General features: G+C 45.9%; 7 protein-coding genes across 12 annotated transcripts; 3 read left to right on the top strand and 4 right to left on the bottom strand.

The window, feature by feature from the left end:
* The first annotated feature begins 11 nt into the window (after positions 1-11).
* LOC6544890 (zinc finger RNA-binding protein 2) lies at positions 12-6,159 on the top strand. Of its 4 annotated transcripts, none has more exons than XR_001448572.2 (6): positions 16-182; positions 415-515; positions 626-2,043; positions 2,687-3,187; positions 3,752-3,949; positions 4,971-5,002. XR_001448572.2 is itself a non-coding variant. In XM_015157531.2 (6 exons), exons 3-6 carry the CDS (start codon positions 639-641, stop codon positions 5,791-5,793), a joined length of 2,673 nt encoding a protein of 890 aa, XP_015013017.1. In that variant the 5' UTR covers positions 16-182; positions 415-515; positions 626-638; the 3' UTR covers positions 5,794-6,159. The 4 variants fall into 4 exon arrangements, 3 of the variants coding, with proteins under 3 accessions (XP_026833580.1, XP_015013017.1, XP_026833581.1); XM_015157531.2 differs by lacking the exon at positions 3,752-3,949 and adding an exon at positions 5,218-6,159 and having other exon boundaries at positions 4,971-5,161; XM_026977779.1 differs by lacking the exons at positions 415-515; positions 3,752-3,949 and adding an exon at positions 5,218-6,159 and having other exon boundaries at positions 12-182; positions 4,971-5,161.
* Positions 6,160-6,277: 118 nt separating this feature from the next.
* Positions 6,278-6,993, bottom strand: LOC26526417 (MRN complex-interacting protein). The gene is made up of 2 exons (XM_015158787.2): positions 6,883-6,993; positions 6,278-6,809 (listed from the first exon to the last, which is right to left on the bottom strand). The coding sequence occupies exons 1-2, from the start codon at positions 6,931-6,933 to the stop codon at positions 6,360-6,362; spliced, it is 501 nt and encodes a 166-aa protein (XP_015014273.1). The 5' UTR covers positions 6,934-6,993; the 3' UTR covers positions 6,278-6,359.
* Positions 6,994-7,161: 168 nt separating this feature from the next.
* LOC6544889 (integrator complex subunit 9) lies at positions 7,162-9,360 on the top strand. Its single transcript, XM_001973141.3, has 3 exons — positions 7,162-7,249; positions 7,305-8,462; positions 8,529-9,360. The coding sequence occupies exons 1-3, from the start codon at positions 7,241-7,243 to the stop codon at positions 9,324-9,326; spliced, it is 1,965 nt and encodes a 654-aa protein (XP_001973177.1). The 5' UTR covers positions 7,162-7,240; the 3' UTR covers positions 9,327-9,360.
* On the bottom strand, positions 9,325-12,611 carry LOC6544864 (isoleucine--tRNA ligase, mitochondrial). The gene is made up of 6 exons (XM_001973140.3): positions 12,312-12,611; positions 11,977-12,253; positions 11,714-11,918; positions 10,466-11,659; positions 10,069-10,405; positions 9,325-10,013 (listed from the first exon to the last, which is right to left on the bottom strand). The coding sequence occupies exons 1-6, from the start codon at positions 12,534-12,536 to the stop codon at positions 9,366-9,368; spliced, it is 2,886 nt and encodes a 961-aa protein (XP_001973176.3). The 5' UTR covers positions 12,537-12,611; the 3' UTR covers positions 9,325-9,365.
* A 123-nt stretch (positions 12,612-12,734) lies between these two features.
* LOC6544863 (ATP synthase subunit beta, mitochondrial) lies at positions 12,735-15,109 on the bottom strand. The gene is made up of 3 exons (XM_001973139.3): positions 15,014-15,109; positions 14,551-14,951; positions 12,735-14,304 (listed from the first exon to the last, which is right to left on the bottom strand). Exons 1-3 carry the CDS (start codon positions 15,042-15,044, stop codon positions 12,844-12,846), a joined length of 1,893 nt encoding a protein of 630 aa, XP_001973175.3. The 5' UTR covers positions 15,045-15,109; the 3' UTR covers positions 12,735-12,843.
* Positions 15,110-15,487: 378 nt separating this feature from the next.
* On the top strand, positions 15,488-17,233 carry LOC6544862. Its single transcript, XM_001973138.3, has 4 exons — positions 15,488-16,336; positions 16,410-16,686; positions 16,747-16,940; positions 17,002-17,233. Exons 1-4 carry the CDS (start codon positions 15,513-15,515, stop codon positions 17,060-17,062), a joined length of 1,356 nt encoding a protein of 451 aa, XP_001973174.1. The 5' UTR covers positions 15,488-15,512; the 3' UTR covers positions 17,063-17,233.
* Positions 17,234-17,485: 252 nt separating this feature from the next.
* On the bottom strand, positions 17,486-22,553 carry LOC6544861 (H(+)/Cl(-) exchange transporter 5). 3 transcript variants are annotated; one of them, XM_026976601.1, is made up of 11 exons: positions 22,473-22,550; positions 22,078-22,397; positions 21,211-21,550; positions 20,305-20,471; positions 20,045-20,248; positions 19,356-19,988; positions 19,085-19,302; positions 18,439-18,999; positions 18,218-18,381; positions 17,946-18,159; positions 17,792-17,882 (listed from the first exon to the last, which is right to left on the bottom strand). In XM_026976601.1, the coding sequence occupies exons 2-11, from the start codon at positions 22,162-22,164 to the stop codon at positions 17,792-17,794; spliced, it is 2,679 nt and encodes an 892-aa protein (XP_026832402.1). In that variant the 5' UTR covers positions 22,165-22,397; positions 22,473-22,550. The 3 variants fall into 3 exon arrangements, with proteins under 3 accessions (XP_001973173.2, XP_026832403.1, XP_026832402.1); XM_001973137.3 differs by having other exon boundaries at positions 17,486-17,882; positions 22,078-22,553; XM_026976602.1 differs by lacking the exon at positions 22,078-22,397 and having other exon boundaries at positions 17,486-17,882; positions 22,473-22,553.
* Positions 22,554-22,567: the final 14 nt, after the last annotated feature.

Here is a 22,567-nt window from a genome sequence, read left to right as displayed (position 1 = left end):
AACTAATTAAATTAAATAAACAAATGAATAATGGTATATTTATAAAACATTTGCATAAATAAAAAGTGTTACCATAAGTATTTCTTAAAGTTCGGGTAAACGGTATAATTTTCTGATAACTCTGCGGTCACACTACTACCGGCGCATATAGACGGAGGAAAATTTTATTTAATAGAATTGAGGTAATTACAATTTCTATTAACTGTAATTTAGCCATGCGCATTTAGGGCGGAAGTACCGTTGGAAAAGAGTTCTCCACGTGTGCTCACTCGCATGTGGACTAGACACGCGAAAAGTGCGTCTAAAGTTGCAGGGTAAAAATCGATAGAGAAAAGCAGATGAAAAACGGATGGGAAAGTGGTGGGGGAGCTTCTTGTTCAACATGACGTGACTAAGACCACTTTGCCTTTACAGCTATAAACAGGCTATTACGCGGAAAGCACATATAAATTCCCAAATAAATCCGCATTCGAAGTCTCATAAATATTGACAGTCAGTCGGATAGGACAGCTAATGTAAGTAGAGCATGTGGTGGTGATGAGGGCAGATCCAAAATGCAAATGCCAATGGTAAACTAGTAAACCGCAAACAGATTGTCAAGCAAATTCGATTTCCGTAATTGCAGCACACCGACGACAATGGCCAACAACAACTACGCCGGGTTTAACTATGGCGGCACCCAGTACAATACGGGCCAGGTCTCGTACCCGGCGGTAACCAATGCCACCTACGCGAATGCGGCCGCCTATCAGAATGCCGCTGTGGCCGCCGGACAGGGTGGTTACGGCGGAGCAGCAGGAGCGGGCGCTGGCGCCCCCTCTGGCCCAGGGGCGGGAGGTTACGGTGGCTACGCCGACTACCGCAGTGCCATGCAATCGTACGACGCCTCCAAGACATTCTATCAGCAATCGTCGGCCAGCTACAACGCCTCCGGTTCGACAGCCTCGGTCAGCAAGACGCACTACTCGGCTCCGCCAGTCAAGAATCAGGTCAAAGGCAAGATGGACAAGTCGAATGGTGGTCCCAAGCCGCCTAGTTCGGCTCCTCCGGCGGGCAACAATTACAGTGGCTATGATACAGCCCTCTACAATGCGGCTAGCATGTATGTGGCCCAACAGCATCAGGGTAATCCCAACCAAAAGCCAAATGGCGGCGCCAATAACTGGTATCAGCGCAAGATGGGACCCACCATTCCGGGAGCTCCGGCCATAAGGGGTATGCGTCCCAAGGCACCTCCACGTCCCCAGCAGCTGCACTACTGTGAAGTGTGCAAGATCTCGTGCGCCGGACCGCAGACCTATCGCGAGCATCTGGAGGGTCAGAAACACAAGAAACGCGAAGCTTCGCTCAAGATGTCTGCTAGTGCCACCAGTACTACACAAAATCGTGGTAACAACTATCACTGCGAACTGTGTGATGTGACATGCACTGGCACGGACGCATATGCCGCCCATGTGCGCGGAGCCAAGCATCAGAAGGTGGTCAAGTTGCACCAGAAATTGGGCAAACCCATACCATCGGAGGAGCCCAAAAAGATGGGCAAAATCAACTTTGTGCCCGCTGCTGTTGGGGCTGGCGGGGCAGGAGGAGCTGCTGTTGTCAAGACCGAAGGCGGCGCGAACGAGAGCGACGCAGCTGGAGATCTCGATGATAACTTGGACGATTCGCTGGGCGAAAACACGGACAACATTAAGCCGGTGGGTGGCGAGTATATTGAGGAGGTCAAGGACGAAGAGGGCAAGATTTTGAGCTTCAACTGCAAGCTATGCGATTGCAAGTTCAACGACCCGAATGCCAAAGAGATGCACATGAAGGGCCGTCGCCATCGCTTGCAGTACAAGCGGAAAGTACAGCCAGATCTAGTCGTCGACTTCAAGCCCACTCCTCGCCAGCGTCGCCTGGCTGAGGCCCGTGCCAACCGGGCCATGATGTCCTCGCATCGCGGCGGTGATGATCACGACGGCGGCTATTGGGAGGAGCAGCGCAACCGACAATATAATGAAGAGTATGACTACAACAACTGGATGTCGCGCAGTTTCGGAGGTGAGTTCACGCGTTGTAATCCTTGGGGTGAAACAGTGCACTAGTTTAAATCAACACCCTTTTGGTAAGCTTAGGCAAAGGAATAAACATTTATATTAGGAAATCTAATCAATGAAGAACATTTAATTACGTAATAATTTTGCAGTGCTCTAATCGCAGTTGAAGATCTTAAAGATAAATAGCATTTTACGCGTAGAGTAATGTTGAAAAGTATTTAACAGGGAAAATTAAGTGTTTTCGCCCATATGAATTACATATATTCTTCATCAGGATCAAGAGCAGAGTCGATCAGGCCTTGTCCGTATGAACGTCGAGTTTTCGAAAATTATAAAAGCTAGTTAGTTAAGATTAGTCATACGGACTCTAGTAATGCTTACGCTGCGCAAGTTTGTTTCAAAACGTTTTCACCACTTAACGTTTGCCCACTATAACGCTCACAAATCCAAAACTGCAACGCCTACAATTTTAAATATTAATTTGATATTTTTCATAAGTCTTCTGAATTTATATCGTGTATCTTAAAATTTGTCAATAATCAATTTGAATTGCAGCAGATTTTATTCATTTAATAGGAATAAGATATAAAATTTAAAAACCGTTGATTATTCGGAACACAAATATACATTTCGAATTGCCATTGCAGGTGCCCAGCGTTTTGGGCGTATGGGCAATGGACCGCCGCCGCACTTTGGCATGATGCCCGGCGGAAATGTTCGGCGTCCGGAAAGCACCGATGATCGCCACGCCATTGCCCGTCACGCCGAGATTTATCCCAAGGAGGAAGAGCTGCAGACCATCCAGCGCATCGTCTCGCACACCGAGAGGGCCCTTAAATTGGTCTCCGATGCCCTGGCCGAGCAGCCCAGCGATGCCGGAGCGGCCAATAAGAAGGACAAGGCTGACAAGCCGTCGGAGAAAGACGGACGTGACAATCAGATCTTCTCGTTCCACAAGGACGCTGATAATGGTGGCAATGTCGTGCGCATCCTGAAGGGAGTGATGCGAGTGGGCTACCTGGCCAAGGGTCTGCTGCTCCACGGCGACAACGCCGTCGAGCTGGTCGTCCTTTGCGCGGAGAAGCCGACTTCGGGTCTGTTGCAGCGTGTGGCCAATGTGCTGCCCGACAAACTCAAGGAGGTGGCAGGTAAGTGCGATGGGGCAGATGCCAACGTAGAAATTGCATTCCACTATTCTTGAATGACATTTTGGTTGTCCTAATAAGAGGAACAGAAGAAAACTTTTTCCAGAGAAATGGCTTGAGTGATAAATGCGGCTGAAAAGCATCACTGAATCATGATCAAAACAAAAAATACATAAACACGTTCTTAGCTTGGCCAATTTCACACTGACCTGCGCAGGTGAATTTGGCCAAATTGGAAGCGGCTCAAACTAATCAACTAAAACTAATAAACGAAAACAAATCTATTTTCGGAGCGCTAAATATGCAAGATGAACGAACGCAACTCACGATACGTTCACTTTCGCTATTCATTACGTTCACGTTCGACGGGCAATTTGTGTGGAAAAAGTCAGCAAAATAAATCAAATTTAACTACATATATAAAATTATTGTACATATAAACTAGGACAACTAGAGTTGAGCCCTGTTGTTGCGGTGGATATAGATTGCCACGCCCGCCAAACCGCGCCCAACGCCCCAGCCAACATAGCAACTAATTGCGAATAAAAACGTATTTGCCGTTTTCAGCTTCTCTCTCTGCAGGATAAGTTTCGAGCCTCGAGCCTTGAGCCTTAGCCTAGAAGCTCTGTGAGTCTAGAGTCTTGAGTGTGTCGTTCAGTTAGCCATCTGTAGCTGTAGCTCAGCCCTCCCAGGTTGCTCCTCTTCCCGCTCGGCTGCTGCTGCTCCGCTCCACTCCAATCCAATCACCACCAGCGGATCGTCACGGTAACAAGCGCGGACTCGGTGCCACAAGTCCAGCCTCCTGCAGTCTAATGTGGTGTGGTGTCCTTGATGAAACAGTCAAAACCAAACTCTTAACCAACTGAAATTCGAACCAAAGGAATATATTTATACAAAGTTTGCGCGCCCTCGATTCGATTCCGGATGAAACTTTGTGTAAATAAAGTCCTTTGATGGCCTGGCCAAGAAGTTGAACAACACAACAACACGCCAAGAAGCAATGCGATTGATCCACACACGAGAATGCAAGTGCTTGGGCCAAAATTTCAGCGCCGATGTGCTGCCTCATCTTTCACTCGAAACCAAGCAAATATATCTATACTCTGTAAACTCGTATACATATATATGTGCAAGCGGCCGAATTGTGTGTATCAAGCTTGATTGTCCAATATAGAAAATATATATCTAAAAATGCAAACAAAAATTGCGACCGAAATTTGCGTTGCGCACCGTGAATGGAGAGTACTGAACACGAGACGTCTGGTCAACGTTTCCCGCAGCCATAAATTTCGTTCAATATTTTAATGCAAACTAACCAACAAACAAATCAAGATAATTCCGTTAAATAGTTCAAGTCGAAATTCAGTAAAATACAGAAGTGCGCGCTCTAAGTGGAATTGCAACGGGTGGATGACGCCGAGTCCGAGTCTCGAGCTTGCAATTCCGTTTACGAGGCCCCAAACGGAGATACCGATCCCAGCACGCAAGTCGAACGAATCTCCTGTTTGCTGGGAACAGAGCGAATACGAGGATCGTGGGAAGAAACAAACATTATTCGTGCTTTTCATACCGTGCATCAAGTCCCCATTTGAACAATATATATCTATATATTCAATTGTTGCTAATCACAATGTATACATACGTGTAGTTTGCGGGCCCACACTGGAATTTTGTTTCACCCACAATGTTTGTCTCTTTTTCCAAGTCGAATCTAGTATTTCGATGTTTTGAGCTTCCTTCAAAGACGCCTTTGTTACATTTTCTTCCATTGCTCTCTTGATTTCAGGCGACATTCCGGTCAATTACCGCGTGGAGGTCAATGCCGAGGAAGCCGCCCTAATTGTGCTGGACGAGGCTGTCTCGGTTAAGATTACCCTCACCTCGCCTTTGCTGCGTGATGCCAATCCCGGGGAAGTTTCCACCAGTGAAGAAGTTGAAGGCGATTCCGAATTCCTGGCTCGTGAGCCCTGTCTACGTGTAAGTAGCCCTAAAGAGCAACTAGAAAAGTCAGACTAATTATGAATATTTCTTAGGCTTTGGCTGATTTGCGTCACGCAAAATGGTTCCAGGCTCGAGCGACAGGCCTCCAGTCGTGCGTCATGGTCATTCGCATCCTCAGGGATCTGTGCCAGCGGGTGGTCTCCTGGCAGGCGCTGCCTCAGTGGTCCTTAGAGCTCCTCGTAGAGAAGGTGATCTCGTCGGCTGGCTTTCCCATCTCCCCCGGCGACTGCATGCGCCGCATAATGGAGGCCTTATCCTCGGGCTTCCTAATCAACGGACCGGGCCTGCTAGATCCCTGCGAGAAGGACCCCACAGACGCACTACTCGAATTAACCAAACAGGAGCGCGAGGATCTCACTGTGTCCGCTCAGCTCTTCCTGCGCTACATTGCCTTCCGCCAGATCTACAAAGTGCTCGGCATGGAGCCGTTGCCGGCCATGAAATTTCCCATGCGTCCATGGCGCGTCAACCGCAAGCGACGTAGGTCATCAGGCAAGGCAGGTGGTGCCCCCGGCACGGAAACCGAGTCCAATGACATCGATGAGACCGGCTCCGATGAGAAGGTGGCCAAGAAGGAGGGTGCCGGAGGCACTGCTGCCAGTGCATAGGCGGCGAGAATAGGTTATTTACACGTAGTCGGCTACTAAAATTACAATTTCTCTCAAGATAAATGCGCATCCAAGCGTCACTTAACTATAACCAACTCTTATCTGTACACGAGTATTCAAACCAATTTGGGCACAAGGAGCTAAGCATGTCCAACATGTTGCCCAATTGGCGATTAGTGAATCCCCATTACACGAACTTTAACTAACAATATTTAGCGGATCATAAAACTTGTATTTTTCTAGCATTAGTGCAAGGCAAGGCAATGTATTCAGTTTGAATGTGAACTTTTAGGCCCTCACACTCATTTACACAAATACAAGAACAAAGCGGATTTTAATAAAACGTATTGAACAATTATAATGAAATTATTTTTTTTAATAAAGCTAAGTTTAATCAATTTACAAAGCTCGAGTTCATCTTCTAAAGATAACTGGATACTGGGAATATTATTCGCTGAATAAATAAGTCTTAATAGTTTAGAAATTTGAATGAATGTCAGCATCTAATGACATTTAAACGGTGTCAAATTTGTATTTCGTTTCATGAGGTAAATATTTTTTAATAATTACAAAAAATCGTTCCATTTAGTGCAAATTTTCTTATTAACTGACGACATGTTTTCAGCAGAACGTTTGAAGGACCGTGGTCCTGTGCTTCTGCTTCTCTTAAAGTCCATCGAAATTTCGTCGGAAAGTTCTTCGGTTATCCTAGGTTCCGCTGCAGACTTTTGAGTGGTTTCAAGTGGTTTATCTACATAGTTTGCCCATTTATTTGTTTTTTTCTGAGGTGTAGTGTTTTCTTCGCTTTCCAGACAGTCTTCCTCCGCTTCGAGCTGCCGTTTTGCCGTGATGAATAAGCTGTTCTGCCTATCCTCCTGCATTCCGCGCTCCAAGTTGAGATGCTGCACCCTTACCCGGCATTCTGCTGCCGATCCTCGAAAAAATTCTTTAAGGACATTTTGCTTTTGCCGGCAAATTTTACACTGCCATGTTTTTGCTTTTTTCACGAAGTCCACCTTATGTAAATGAAGTATATATGTATGTAAGTAGTTGATGAGTTCTGATGTTTAATGGAGTTTATGCGCTAACCTGGTACATTTTGCATTGAATGCATTGTACCACGCGAATTTGCTGGGACATTTTTGAAATTTGTGAAAAACCAAATAAACAGACCAGGGATGGAAGCCAACAAATTCTGGAACCAGTGAACTAAATATTTGACCCAAATATTTTGTTGAAAAAATCTTAAAGCGAGAATTCCATAGTTTAACAAGCAGTATTATATATAGCAAAATTGTAATTCTTGAATTATTGTACCTATGGCTTATGATTTAGCAGGGTGCCGATTCCGGTTCAAAAGTGAACCAATCGAAGGCCAATCGCTTCCCATCCCTGGACAAAATATAAACAAACTTGCATCGTTTAGTCGGCATTGACGGTTTACAAAATGCGATTGGTAAGTATAGTTGCTAAATATACTTAATCAGCGGAAGTGACTCCCCACTTTGCAGTATTGTCTCAGCGGGGACCTGGCCAAGCCATGTTACATCATTACCTTCAAGGGTCTGCGAATAATGCTGGACTGCGGTCTCACGGAGCAGACAGTCCTGAATTTCCTTCCGCTGCCCTTCGTCCAGTCCCTGAAGTGGTCCAATCTGCCGAACTTCGTGCCCAGCCGGGATCACGATCCACAGATGGACGGTGAGCTGAAGGACTGCTGCGGTCGGGTTTTCGTGGACTCCACGCCGGAGTTTAATCTGCCTATGGATAAAATGCTGGATTTTAGCGAAGTAGATGTGATACTTATCTCGAATTATCTAAATATGCTGGCCTTGCCGTACATCACGGAGAACACGGGGTTCAAGGGCAAAGTCTATGCCACGGAGCCAACGCTGCAGATCGGCCGCTTTTTCCTGGAAGAGCTGGTTGACTACATTGAAGTTTCGCCCAAGGCCTGCACCGCTCGTCTATGGAAGGAGAAGCTCCATCTGTTGCCCAGTCCCTTAAGCGAAGCCTTTCGCGCCAAGAAGTGGCGCACGATCTTTAGTCTTAAGGATGTCCAAGGCAGTCTGTCCAAGGTGACCATCATGGGCTACGACGAGAAGCTCGACATCCTCGGGGCGTTTATCGCCACTCCTGTCAGTTCTGGATACTGTCTGGGCTCTAGCAACTGGGTACTGAGCACGGCCCATGAAAAGATTTGCTATGTCAGTGGTTCCTCCACGTTGACCACACATCCTCGGCCCATCAATCAGTCGGCGCTGAAGCACGCCGATGTACTCATTATGACCGGACTGACGCAGGCGCCGACAGTCAATCCGGACACGAAGCTGGGCGAGCTCTGTATGAATGTGGCCTTGACGATCCGCAACAATGGGTCTGCTTTGATTCCCTGTTATCCATCGGGCGTTGTCTATGACCTCTTTGAGTGCCTCACACAGAATTTGGAAAACGCCGGCCTCAACAATGTTCCCATGTTCTTCATTTCCCCAGTAGCAGACAGTTCCTTGGCCTATTCCAACATCCTGGCCGAGTGGCTAAGTTCCGCCAAGCAGAACAAAGTGTATATTCCCGACGATCCTTTCCCACATGCCTTTTACCTGCGCAACAACAAGTTAAAGCACTATAACCATGTGTTCTCCGAGGGCTTTAGCAAGGACTTCCGACAGGTAGGGTTTGTCTAGAATAAATGTTTTTTTATCACACATACTTTAAATTCTCTTGCTTCCTTACAGCCCTGCGTGGTCTTTTCTGGCCATCCTAGCTTGCGTTTCGGCGACGCTGTTCACTTCATCGAGATGTGGGGAAATAATCCTAACAACTCCATCATATTCACGGAGCCAGACTTTCCGTACCTGCAAGTACTGGCGCCGTTCCAGCCACTGGCCATGAAGGCTTTTTACTGTCCCATCGACACCTCCCTGAATTATCAACAGGCCAATAAACTGATCAAGGAGTTGAAACCAAATGTCCTTGTCATCCCAGAGGCGTACACAAAACCACATCCCTCGGCCCCAAATCTGTTCATTGAACAGCCGGATAAGAAGATAATAACGTTCAAGTGCGGCGAGATTATACGCCTGCCATTAAAACGGAAGCTGGATCGAATCTACATTACCTCGGAATTAGCCCAGAAGATATCGCCAAAGGAGGTGGCGGCCGGCGTGACTTTCTCCACGTTGACGGGAGTTCTGCAAGTTAAGGACAAGGTCCATTGCATCCAGCCATGCGCGGATACCATTAAAGAAGAGACCATCTCAAGTAATAGCGCTCCGACCAAGGAGGATGTGCTGAAGAACGTCAAATACGAGTATGGCAGCATCGATGTAGAGGCAGTCATGAAGAGGCTGGCGCAGGATGGCTTCTCCAACATCAAGCTAGACCGCACAGGCGGCGCTCTGACACTGAACCTTGTCAATGAGGACACAGTTATCAAGTTCGAGGAAAACGAGACCCACATTATCTGCGGCGGAAAGCCAACGACTCGGCTCAAGCTACGCGACACCATCATGAAATGCCTTCAGAGTTTTTAAAAACATAAATGTATTCCTTACACTTAAAAAACAACATGCTTAGTTCTTTGCATTCATAACGTTAGAGCATCGTTGACAGGTTTTCTGCTCATCCCCCAGACCATAGCGACGGCAACGCGGGCACAGTGATGTCTGAAGTGTGCTTAGAGCAATGGCCAAGTCGTCATTATTGGACTGCGACAGAGTAACTGACCCCACTTGCAGTATCTCGCATAATTCAGAATTGCTGAAAGCCTCTCCAAGGGGCCTGTGAAGTTCTCTCAGCAAATCCAGCTGGCCGCTTTCCTTTCCTTTGATGGTCACGGCCAAGTGCCAAGAGTTAACATCGCCAGCCTGCTGGTTGATAAGACGTTTAACACCGAACGCTGCGTTTATCGCTTCAGTGGCTTTGTTGTCCCGCCATTCAGGTTTAGTCCGAACAATCTGCTCATGGAATGCAGCATATGTAGTGTCATAGTAGCTCCAGCTTTCCTCCACGAGGAAGGGAACAATGGGCCATAAGCTCTTGCAGAGTTGTTGGTAACAGTGGCTAAGAGTCTGACGAATGGCCAGTATTTCCTGATCATCACCACAATAAAGACGGTCCTTGATGAGATGCACATAGACGGCGGACACCTGATTGGCAATGAAGTTTTGAACATAGGCCACAACACGATTATACTCATAAGCATTGTAAAGCTTCTCCACCTTAAAAGCGAATGACATGATTATATGAAAAACTGGGCTTAAAACAGTTTCCTACCTCAGATTCAAACTCAACCAACTCGCTTAACAAATAACGATTAAGATAGCTCTTATCTGAAGTTGGTATTAGCTTCTCCGCCGATTGTTTCTCTCCAATTACGCCCTTTAAATACCGCAGAGTCCCACGGACCTTGCCCAGATTTTCTGCCGCCTGCTGCAGTAGCTTGTCGCTAACCGTAATGGACATGTGTTGCGTTCCATGGGAGGCCACCCACCAACGCAGTGCATCCGTCCCATACTTTTTGGTAATCTGCTTCGGGGAAATTACGTTACCCAACGATTTTGACATCTTGTATCCCTTTTCATCCACTGTGAATCCGTGAACAAAGAGGGCCCTATTTGATATAAAGATGGAGATAAAGAGGGTTTCCTTAAAATATTGCGTATTCACTTACTTATAAGGGGCACATTCCCGAGCAGCAATACTCATTAGAAGGGAAGATTGAAACCAACCGGTAAATTGATCATAACCCTCAAGATACAAATCGGCTATCTTATCCTTCCCCAGCACAGCAGACCATGTGCTGCCAGAGTCGAACCAGATGTCCAAAATGTCAGTGCCCTTGACAAGATCTTTGGCTTCACACCGAAGCTCACGAAGTAAATTAGCAGGAACAAGCTCCTCCACGGATTTCACCCACCAGAAGTCGATTGATCCCTCCTGGCGCAACAGATTGCAGAGATGTTCTATGAGAGTGGAGTTAAGTACCACTTTTCCGGAATCCCGACTATAGAGTACAGGAATGGGAACGCCCCACGCTCGCTGCCTGGAGATGCACCAATAGGGTCTCTTCTGGAGTTGGGTGAGCAATGCCTTCTTGCTGGCGTCAGCATTGGCTCTAGGATAAATTTCAACTTGTTCCAAGGCGTCGGCAGCAGGCGACTTCAGCTTTTCGGTATTAATGAACCACTGTTCGCTGGCACGAATTATCACAGGCTTTTTTGTGCGCCAATCTATGGGATAGGAATGTTCCAGCTTGGAAGAGTGGACTACATCCTCTGCTATGCGTTCGAGGACTAGGGAATTTCCCTGATCCAACACTGATTGTCCGCGTAGAAAATCAGGAGCTTCCTTGGTGTACGTGCCCTCCTCATTCACAAAACATTTAACATGAATTTTTTGGGTCAGACTAACAAGGAAATCTTCTGGTCCATGGGCCGGTGCTGTGTGCACCAAGCCAGTTCCTTTGCTATCCTGCACATGACTGGCTTCGAAGAAGGGAAGATTCGCTTGTTCTTTGTCAATTGGATGATTATAGCTCAGCTTGCTCAAGGATTCTCCATTCAAATGCTGCACTATCTCACATTTTAGCTGAGTATTGGCCTCAAAGTCCGCCATAAGAGCTGAAGCCATGAGGTATAGCTCATCCTGGTTGCGATCCGACAACCTAACTAGAACGTATTCCAAAGAGGCATTGTAACAGATGGCTTGGTTACTCGGCAAGGTCCAAGGAGTTGTGGTCCAGACGAGTGCATAAATTTGCTTATCCTTTATATCAAAGCTACTTGGACTAATAGCAAATCTCACATATACTGAGGGACTTATGTGATTGGCATCATATTCCAGCTCCGCCTCGGCCAGGGCTGTCCTAATAAAATATTAGATAGTATAGAAGTATCCTTTTATGTTGGCTTCAACTCACTTGGATGACGGTGACCAGTAAACTGGTTTTAGGTCGCGATAGACCAGTCCTTTCTCATAGAGATTGTAAAACATTTGCAATTGATTGACTATAAACTCTGGTTGGAAGGTCATGTAGATATTATCCTTCTGCCAGTTAGCCAAAATGCCCCAGCTGCTGAACTCCTCCTTCTGCGATCTAATGGCGTCCAAAGCAAAGGCACGAGCTATAGGAAATAATAATGTAGGAATATTAGGGAATCTATACAAATGGAAATAACTCACATTTTTTGCGGATTTCTTGAGCACTCTGATTTTGAGCAGTGCTTGTGGCCTTCAGTTCTATTGGCAGGCCATGACAATCCCAGCCAGGAATGTAGTTGACCTGCTGACCATGTGCTACCCGCTGGCGCAGTGTGATATCTTTAAGGATCTTGTTGACGGCGTGGCCCATGTGGAGTTCTCCGTTGGCGTACGGCGGTCCATCGTGAAGGACGAAGGTGGGTTTCCCTTTCTCCGCCAGTCGCTGCTCCTGGTACGCATATGATACTGCAATCTTCTTCTGCGAAATATAATGTGCTACAATTAGATCTGGTTACTTCACATATCCAAGAACCTGCCTCCAGAACTAGACGCTCTTGTTCCTCACGTTTTGCTGCGGTCAGCCGGTTCGGAAACTTGGTCTTTGGTAGGTTGATGGTGTCAGTGTATTTTATGGCATCCTTCTTGGCCGCTTTCACAGAATATAAGCGATTTCCAACGCGGAATTTGAAAATCCTAAGCATTTTGCTGCCGAATAAGAAGAAGAGACAAAACGTAACAACAGCCGGCAAAGTGGAAATCATATGGTATTGTAGAACATAAGCACTGTTCACACAGCGCGCGATGTGGATCGTAAGTTTAAAATTTAATTGGTTCTTTAATTGGTTCTTTAACTTTTGCGCAGCAATATTTAGCATTTACTGAAAGCTTGTTTTATAAATTGAATATAGCAATGGAATAATTTTCCATGTACATTAAAAATTAATATAGAATAAGCTAGGTTGATTAAAGGAACATTATATTTTAGTATAATAAAAAATTTACAAATGTAGAATTCGTATATTAATTTTTAAAGGGTAGTCGGGTTGCTGGAATCGGTATGCAAATGCCCTAATCTTTCTTTTCCGGCTCTTTAGGCTTGTCATCCTTTGATTCATCCTTTTTGGCTTCTCCCTTGGGCGGCTCATCCTTCTTGACCTCCTCTGGCTTTACCTCCTTTTCGTCCTTTTTGCCGTCCTTGTCGTCCTTCTTGTCTTCCGCCTTGGCTGGAGGTGCATCCCCTGACATGGTGGCGGCCAGTTGGTTGGCCTTGGCCAGCACCTCTTCGGCATCCCCGACCATGTAGAAGGCAATCTCAGGGATATCGTCGTATTCCCCATTTAACAACCGCTTGAAGCCGTCCACACACTTCTCCACAGGCACGAGCTTTCCCGGATGTCCAGTGAAGATCTCAGCCACTTGAAACGGCTGCGAAAGGAAGCGCTGCATCTTGCGGGCCCTGGCCACCGTCAACTTATCATCTTCGGACAGCTCATCCATTCCCAGGATGGCGATAATGTCCTGAAGCGACTTGTAGGCCTGCAGAGTTTTTTGAACTGCTCGAGCCACATTGTAATGCTCCTCGCCTACAACATCGGGATCGAGGATGCGGGACGAGGAGTCCAAGGGATCCACAGCCGGATAAATACCCAACTCAGCAATGGGACGTGAGAGCACGGTGGTAGCATCCAAATGCGAAAAGGTAGCCGCCGGAGCAGGATCACTGAGATCATCGGCGGGGACGTAGACCGCCTGGACGGAAGTGATGGAACCGTTGCGGGTACTAGTGATCCGCTCCTGCATTGTGCCCATGTCGGTTCCCAAAGTAGGCTGATAGCCCACCGCCGAGGGAATGCGCCCGAGCAGGGCCGACACCTCGGATCCCGCCTGGGTGAAACGGAAAATGTTGTCAATGAAGAGCAACACATCCTGCCCGTCTACGTCACGGAAATACTCGGCGATGGTCAGTCCGGTGAGAACCACCCGAGAGCGAGCGCCCGGTGGCTCATTCATCTGACCGAAGACCAGAACCACCTTCGAGGACTCATCCTCCAGGGATATGACCTTGGACTCAATCATCTCGTGGTACAGATCGTTGCCCTCGCGGGTTCGTTCTCCTGCGCCTACGAACACTGAGTAACCGCCATGGGACTTGGCTATGTTATTGATCAGCTCCATGATGAGCACCGTCTTGCCGACGCCGGCGCCTCCAAACAGCCCGATCTTGCCGCCCTTTACGTAAGGAGCCAGCAAATCAATCACCTTGATGCCGGTGACCAGGATCTCTGGCTTCACACTTAAATCGGTCAGCTCCGGTGCTTCGTTATGGATAAAGGAGTAGAAATCTGACTTGATCTCACCGCGATCGTCGATGGGATCGCCCACCACGTTGAGGATACGTCCCAAAACGGCCTTGCCTACCGCCACACGGATGGGGTAACCCGTATCGATTACCGGCTGACCACGACGAAGCCCTTCAGTGGAATCCATGGCCACGCAACGGACGATATTGTTGCCCAGGTGGTGGAATACCTATGCAATCAGAAATTGGTTAATAAAGGTTAAGTTTTGTTATCGCACAATTTATATATGATATAGTATTAATGAAATGTATGTATTTTTGATGGACTTCAAACATCCGGCAAAGACTTAAAAAATTTTAAATTTATTATTTTTAAAAAAAATAGATAATAAATATTTTGCAAAACTTTTCAAATGTTTTAAAGTTAATGGGCCTTAATAGCGTCAGTCTAAAAATTGGATAGTCCTTTGACTTACCTCCAGTACCAGGTTTTCAATGGGAGCATCCTGCACCTGAAGCGCATTGAGAACCTCTGGAACCTCCTCCTCGAAGTACACATCGATGACAGGTCCGATGACAGCATGGATGACACCCTTGCGACCCTTGCTATCCAGCACCTTGCCTCCTCCGTCCGACTTCTTCTCATCACATTCATCCTCGCGTTCGTCCTTCTTCTTGACCAGTTCCGCGTCCGTCTTGCAGACGTCCTGTGGTTCAGGCTCGCACTCATCGCCCGACTTCTTATCCTTGTCATCCCAAAGGGACAAGGAGGCGTGAAGGTAGCGGGCATGGCTGGGCAACTTCCAAAGATTACCAAGATAGTTGGCCTGATGACCCCCGGTTCCCGGGCCCATCTTTAAGCCAATCCTTGCACATGCTGACATAGTTTTTATTTTTTTAGAGAAAGCAGATCATGTGAAATCTGTTTATTCTTCTTACCTGAAGCCATTTTTGCCCATGATGCCAACATTTTTACTTGCTATTTTTCTTTCGCTGCTAGACGTCTTCGCTGCAAATCCAACTTGCTTGTAATGACAGGTGACAGGTGACAGCAAAGCCTCCTAAAACATGGTATTCAAGGATTTGTAATATGCAATTTTTAATGGGTTGTCACCTATTTATTTTAAGGCCTTTTTCTTTTCTAACACTTCCCAGAAGTTTATGTAAGTATTTGAACGTTTTGTTCAGTTTACCCATCATTGCAAAATGCAAACTTTTAAGCTTTCGCAAAAAAAATAAAAATATTAAAAAATATAATACATTAATTTATAATCATAAAGATTAATCATAAAAGCAAAGATAAAGCTTAGAAACATAATTGATCTTCAGATAAGTTCCCCAATATCTTTTTTTAAGGGTTGAGGCGGTTGGTTTCCTAGGATACCGATTGCCACAAAGTATTGAAGCCAAAACAGTAACATTTTAAAGGTTAAGAAAAATGGACGTACTATCGCATTACAGCTCACCTGTGGTTGAATTTCCGGCAACACAGCCGTTGGAGAAGCAGCACGCCCTGGTGGACAACTGCACGGGCACTGACCCATCGCCTCCTAGCAAAGACGCCGCCACGGGAACGAAGGAGAAGCTACATGTGGCCACACAAACGGAACGACGAGTAGTCAGCAGTAAGGATGTGGAATACGATGAGAGGGCTTTGGCCAAGTGGCTACGACAAATCTGTCCCATGGTAGAACGGGAGCTTATGAATCCCACTCTTCTGATGGAGGATCTAACGATGAGTCAGTGTCGCTTGGAGGAGGAGCTGCAGGTGTACACGTACCAGAAGTTGGCAATGGGTGGTGCGGACAACTCGCAAGGATTGGCCATCTGGCTGTGTGTGCATACCAATAATGCCCCAGTTCTGGTGGCCACCACGGTAGCTCCCCATGATGACTGGTGCGAGCATGTGGATCAGCACCTAAAACTTTTTGTGCCCCAAAGAATGTCTAACAGAAACTTGGTGATGTACACAGAGGCCAAAACTCTGCCTCTAAAATCATGTTTGCGAAGTCTATGCACAAATCCGTTCGACAAAACCATGTTCGCTGGTTCCACCATGGATGGAGAGCTGTTCGTCTGGTTATATAAGCAGGCGAGGGGTTCGGATTCCAGCGTTGATATCAAACAGCTTTACAGTGTATCCTCCACCCAGGGAGCTGCAGTGGCTCTGGACTGGCCGAGGGAACAGCTTCTGTTGGCCTGCTATGCCAATGGCAGCGTTCGACAGTGGGATTTGAGCAGGCAGATGGCTCTGGATTGGGAGTAAGGCGCTCTAGTCACTACACGGAACTTTTTCGGACATTAATCTTAAATATCCTTCAATTAATTCCACCAGGTACTCCCTTCCCGCAACGGTTACCTCAGAGCCCACGGCAATGCTGACCCTTGGACTGGATGATTTCGTCGTGGGCACTAACGATGGTGGCGTCTATCGGTGCTGGAACACCGGGCGCCAAACCGCAGCCACTAAGCAGATCCAATTGTTGGCCCTACGACGACATCTTTTCATGGTGACCACGCTGATTCGTACTGAAATGGAAGGCAACCAGTTCGTCCTGAGCTGCGATCTCAGTGGGCAGGCCTTCTATCACGATATGCGTCTTGTGGATGAGGTTATTACGTGGCAAACAAACCAGCGGAACATGATTTATTTGCTCTTTATTACTGTACAGGATATGACTCAGTTGATAGTACAAATTCCACTACCCTTTAAAAACGTAATCGCCAGCAGCCGGGATGGGAATATCATCTACTGCCCAGCCAATGATGGATCACTGGAATACTATAGAGTGAGTGATGGAGCACACGCCCACGTCAAGGGCGGACTTCGCGGCAAGGGAAGCCTTATTCGAAGTAGCGACAATGGGTGAGCAAATTACACAACTAAATCATTAAAACGACAATTGTAAACAATCTTTGTCTTACAGACGCTGGTTAATTGCAGGCCTTTATGGCGATGAATTCCAGATATTTTACGTTGAATATTAAAATCCAATTCAAGATTTGGTTCTCTGTTTTGAAATAATCTCTTGTATTTGCATGACTGCTTATGTTAATATGTACGGTTTTATCTTCTCTTATCTTGCTATATACACAATTTTTATTTTAAAATTTCTCAGATCTCTAACAAATACCACATGTAAATATAGACTATGTATTTCATAAACAAGAGATATCTGTGCAGAATTTTGAACAAAATGCAAAAGCGAAAAGCCATTTCGAAAATTTGGAGTAAAACAAGACTGCTTTCTATGTGGGAATCTCGTTAAAACCGCGTTTTCACTTATGATTCACAAAGTAAAAAGTTCCTTTTACAACCATAGATCTTGATTAAGCTGTAGGTGAACATAAAAATAAAAATATGCTGTGTTGAAAAGTGCTTCAATGACATAATTACAAAATGGCAATAAATGAATACACTAATCTTTTATAACCATTTGCCTACAGTAAAATAAATTATACAATTAACATTAACGAGATATATGCGATATATAAATATATAATAGAACTGCACACAATTTTGCTAAATCTCTCGCGTTCGAACGTCCGATCCTATCTGTTTCAATCACGCGATACCACTCTAATCCATTTCAGTCCACTTTACGTCCACTCGTTCAACTTTTCACTTAAGCTTAGATTGCAATCTGCATTTTGCACATAGTTCACATAATAATAACTAGAAGCAGCGCTCGCCCAGCTTCTGATTGGCTGATAAATTCAGTTGAAGAGCACCGTATTGGGGTCTTCGTTATCCATCTGCTTCACGTGGCGCAGGACATCTTTCTTGGTAATTACTCCTAGTAAGCGACTGCAATGGAATTTAGATTTGATAACTTGAAACTTGTTAAACTGCTTCTGGCTAGAAACTCACCCGTTGTGTGTAACTAATGTTTGGCGAAGGCCAAGCTTTCGGAACATGTCCACTACCGTTTCCATTGGCGTTTGATCCGTTACTGTAATCGGTGCCATGTCCAGGATCTTTTTCAGCTTCAGCGGCTGGGGTCCCAGATTTTGAATGGGCTGGGATGATGTGAACAAAACTATAGAGCTGCTGCTAATGCCCTCGATCAGACGCTTGGCATTGCCTGTAAAAATATTTATATTAAATTATGGAATATGAGCTCGTTGTTACACGGGACTCACCTATGGCCAAGTTAAGATCCCTGCGCAACACAAAACCCACTAAATATTGATTCTCCCGCGACACCACAACTGGATAGCCATTGTGTTCGGTCTCTTTAAGAAGGTTCTCCACATCGTCCACCGTCATGGAGTCTTGGGTAATGACATTCAGAGTTTCATTCCGTCTAAAATGATGTATTTGTTAGATCATTTTTAGGATAATTTGTGTTCATTATACTTACTTTGGTTGCATCACATCTGCGGCCAGTGTTGTATGCGCAAACTCTTCTTTGCTATCTAGGAACGGATAACCATTCAGCGCTATGTGCGCATCGTAGATACCTTGCCTGCCGAGAGCATCACCCACCCACTTGGACGCCATGGCAGCAGCCATCAGGGGCACAATATACCTCACTCCGCCTGTCAATTCGAACATGATCACTACCAGGGAGACGGTCATTCGAGTGACACCTCCCAGCACAGCAGCTGCTCCCACAACCGCATACAATCCGGGAGTGATAAGATTGCTGTCCGCGCATTCGCCGGTGAAGAACCAAATGTTGGGGTAGCTGTAGGCAAACTGTTCCACGCCGATTCCCACAATGCGGCCCATGATGGCGCCCAGCAGCAGGGACGGAATAAACAGACCAGCGGGCACTTTCATGCCAAAAGTAAAGATGGTCAGGGCCAGTTTAAGTATAAAGGTGAGCATCAGCAGCCAAATGGAGCTGTATACACCGGGACCTGGTTCCGTAACCTCAATGAAAGTGTTGCCCGACGTTATGTTCATGCGCTTGTAATCACTGTAGGGAAATAAATATTTAATATAATTATTATTAATTTGTTATAAAATATATTATTTTAAATAATAATTTTTCAAAAACGTACCACAACGGATTGGTGACATCTCCGGGTGAGCACTTGCTCACCAATAGGAATATCAGCTCGTTCATGTTCATACGGGTGAATGGATTGGGGTAGCAAATAATGGCAGTGACCAGGGTCACAAAGAGCACTTCCATTACTGGATACTGGCCAAGCTTGCTGAACTTCCTGTAGCGGCACCAAAACAAATTGGCCTTGATGAAAAACGTGCCAATAACACCCTGTAATAGTTATTTTAATAAAACGTAGTACTTCAAAATTACATTACACCTACCCCCATAATTCCGAGGAAAACAAAAGGAATAAGTTCGAAAAAGATCCAGGGCTTGTTGTACTCCACGAAAAAGAGCACGGAATGCTCGTTGCCAAACGGAGTTAGCGATCGTAAAACGAATGCGGCGATCAATGCACAAAAGAATGAGCGCCACAATGTCTTCAGTGGGAAATAGTAGGACACTTCCTCCAGGGAAAACAGAACTCCACCGATTGGTGCTCCGAAGGCCACAGAGACGCCTGCAGCTGCTGCTGCCGAAAGAATCTCACGCTTCTTCGCCTCATTTCGACCGTATTTTGGGAAAACGTGGGAAAATATGTTTCCAATACAACTGGCAATGTGGACCATAGGACCTTCTTTTCCCAAAGTGAGGCCGGCGGACACGGACAGCATCAGACCCACTGATTTGATTAGCAGCGTCCATTTTCCTAGGTAGCCGCGTATGATGAAGCCCGACAAAATGGTCTTAATCTCTGGAATACCAGATCCGCAGGCGTAGGGCGCAAACATTCGCACAAGGGAGGCGCTGAGGGAAGCAAATAGCAAAGCCCACAGCACATACCAGATATAGGCGACGATATATGGTCCGGTGCCATTTCGATCCAAACCGAAGATCTCTGGCCAGGTTTTCCACTGAAATTAAATGCGGTGTTAATGGCTTATTTATAAGAATATGTTGTTTCACTCACCGTCGAGCAGTTGCCTTCTTCAAACACCGACTGTTTAGCCGGATAGCAGCATTGTTCCCTGTTAAACCAAAAGGCGGGTGGGCAAATGCCATGCTTTAGATCCGACATCCAACTGGCTCCAATGTCCACCATGCCTGCAACACAGCCTGCTGCAATTCCGACGAGTAAAACACATAGCCAGCCAGATCCGGCATCAATGGAACCCTAAAATAAAATGTTCGATTAGTAAAGTGTATTTAAAATCATAAACGATCTTATACCTTTATCAGATCCCACAGGGAGTCCTGTCGCTTCTTGACTATGTAGCGATGTCGCATACGATCGCGGGCAATGTCCCGCTGCCAATCAATGGTGTGAAAATCTTCGTACTGTCCAATGCCAGGAATATCATCTTGTACGTCCGAGGAACCATAGAAGGATAGTGCTCCTATAGCAATGAACAAAAATATAATAAACATTTTTGATTTGACACCGTAAGCTCTGATTCATATTTTCGTAGTTTACAATTGATTACTTTAATTCTAATGGTTTGGTCTCAAAGTCCAAAGAGAAACAGAGCCCTATAAGCACTAGCCCAAAAATTCTACGTATTTTACTTGTGATTCATTTGGGTGTCGAGATGAATAGCGTTTGACGTTTTCTGATACATGGCTTTTAATAACAATTTAACCTGATTTATCGAATAAAATTAGTTGATTCTTATAGACATTGAACGTTTTAGCTTATTGCTAACATAATAATTTCCCTGTGATTGAAATAACCATAACATATGTGAATAAGTATTTACTCAACAAGTATAATTCATTCCTTTTTGTTTAGATAAATAATTCCCAATAGAAATGCCAGCTGGTTGTTTAGACAACTCAGTGATTATTTTGCTAAATTTGCATCACGTGTGTTAACCGTGGCTCTGTGGTGGTGGTTATATTAATATACGTATATCGTGAGTTTAACTGGTAGACACCACAATACATGTTTGTATGCTAATGATTGTACATATTAATTGAATTGCCCAGGCAGAGAGTACAGCTGTGAGCCACGCTACCGAATATTTAGAACCGGCAGAGAGGGGAGGTGACGTCGCCTTACTCAAATGATCGTGATCTTGATTAAAGCCACACACAGCGACGGTGGATACTTTACGCAATGGATCTCTCTGAACTTACCGTCCATGGGATCGCCGAAGGCACTGTGAGTTGGCACATGCTGGTGCATTGTCCGCTGATTGTGGTGATTGCCGCCGCCGCTGCCGCCAGAGTGTCCGAAATCTCGTTCGGTGTCCGATTCGGTGGCCGTTTCCCGGTGATAGCCACTGCTGCTTCCTCCTCCGCCGCCGCCGATCACATCACCCGGACTGGAGCGCGGTGTGATGTCGATCATGTCCTCGTCGTCGGTTCCCGCCGCCGTCAGCGAAGTGGTCAGTTTGGCGTGCTGCGCTAGCGGGTGGTCACGAAAAGTTCCGTCTAGGTTACCGTCTCCGCCGGCTCCGTTTGTGTGGCCGTTCGACTGAATATGCGAAATAAACGAAAAGCTATAAGATAAGGTTTGTGAATTTGGAGAGCTATCCTCTAACGCTTTGTTTACGCATACGCAAGATAAGATTATGATCTCGGGCAAAGTGACACAGTTAAAATAATATACACATCTGTACGTTGAATTGAAAGCATTTCCGCCCCCTTACTGTGTAATCAGAGGTTTCGCCCTTATCCGGGAAGTTTGAGCAGTCTATTCAAATTAAATGTGAACCGAAAGTTTGCAAATATTCGATTACTCTTTGGATAGAAGAAACTCCTGTGTTGGGCTTTGTGCCATTTCTGGGAAACTAAATCTCACAGGAGTAAGGATTAAAGGATTTTAAAGTACACAAAATCCCCTTTTGAAGTGTAAATTTAAATGACCGTGCTGTAAGAACAGCTATAAGTATTTTTCCGCACATTTATCTAAAATTAAGCCGCATTTACGTTTTTCAACAGACATTTGTTCTGCTGCGAAGTTGAAGGGGAGAAATCCCTGTGGGTTTTATGGTGGGCTACCTTTTTCATGACCGTTTGGTAGGCGGTTATGTAGCTGTTGCCCTCCGCGGCGGCCTCCCTGCTGCCCTTCAGCGGAAACTTCTCCATCCTGCGTTCAGGCGATCCTACGTGGGCAATTTCTATGGATGGCTATCCAATATTTTGGGTTCCCTTTTTGCGTTGCAGTCCAGCAAAGCGGCGTAGCAGCAGCGCAGTTGCAGCGCAGCGAGCGCACGTCACTAAGTACAAACACACACACGCACAAACAACTGTTCGTGGGGCGAATCGGCAATGCAATCACTTTCTTTCCATTTCACTCGTTTCGCGGATGTGAACTCGATCTCATGGGCATAACGATGGGTCGAACATGTATTTGATTAACTATATAGTACACATTACTTTTGTAAAGTGCTTACTTTTGTGTGCAAATAATTTATTTGCGAAGTGCCAGTGTGACCAGAGCGGGCGAGCTAACGGAATACCGAATATAAAGTATCGAACAGAAATCGAT

This window comes from Drosophila erecta, unplaced genomic scaffold (genome assembly GCF_003286155.1).
Source record: "Drosophila erecta strain 14021-0224.00,06,07 unplaced genomic scaffold, DereRS2 tig00000021-arrow-pilon, whole genome shotgun sequence".
Classification (NCBI taxonomy): domain Eukaryota; kingdom Metazoa; phylum Arthropoda; class Insecta; order Diptera; family Drosophilidae; genus Drosophila; species Drosophila erecta.
The sequence above is the reverse complement of the archived record's forward strand: the minus strand, read 5'-3'. Positions and strand labels throughout refer to the sequence as shown.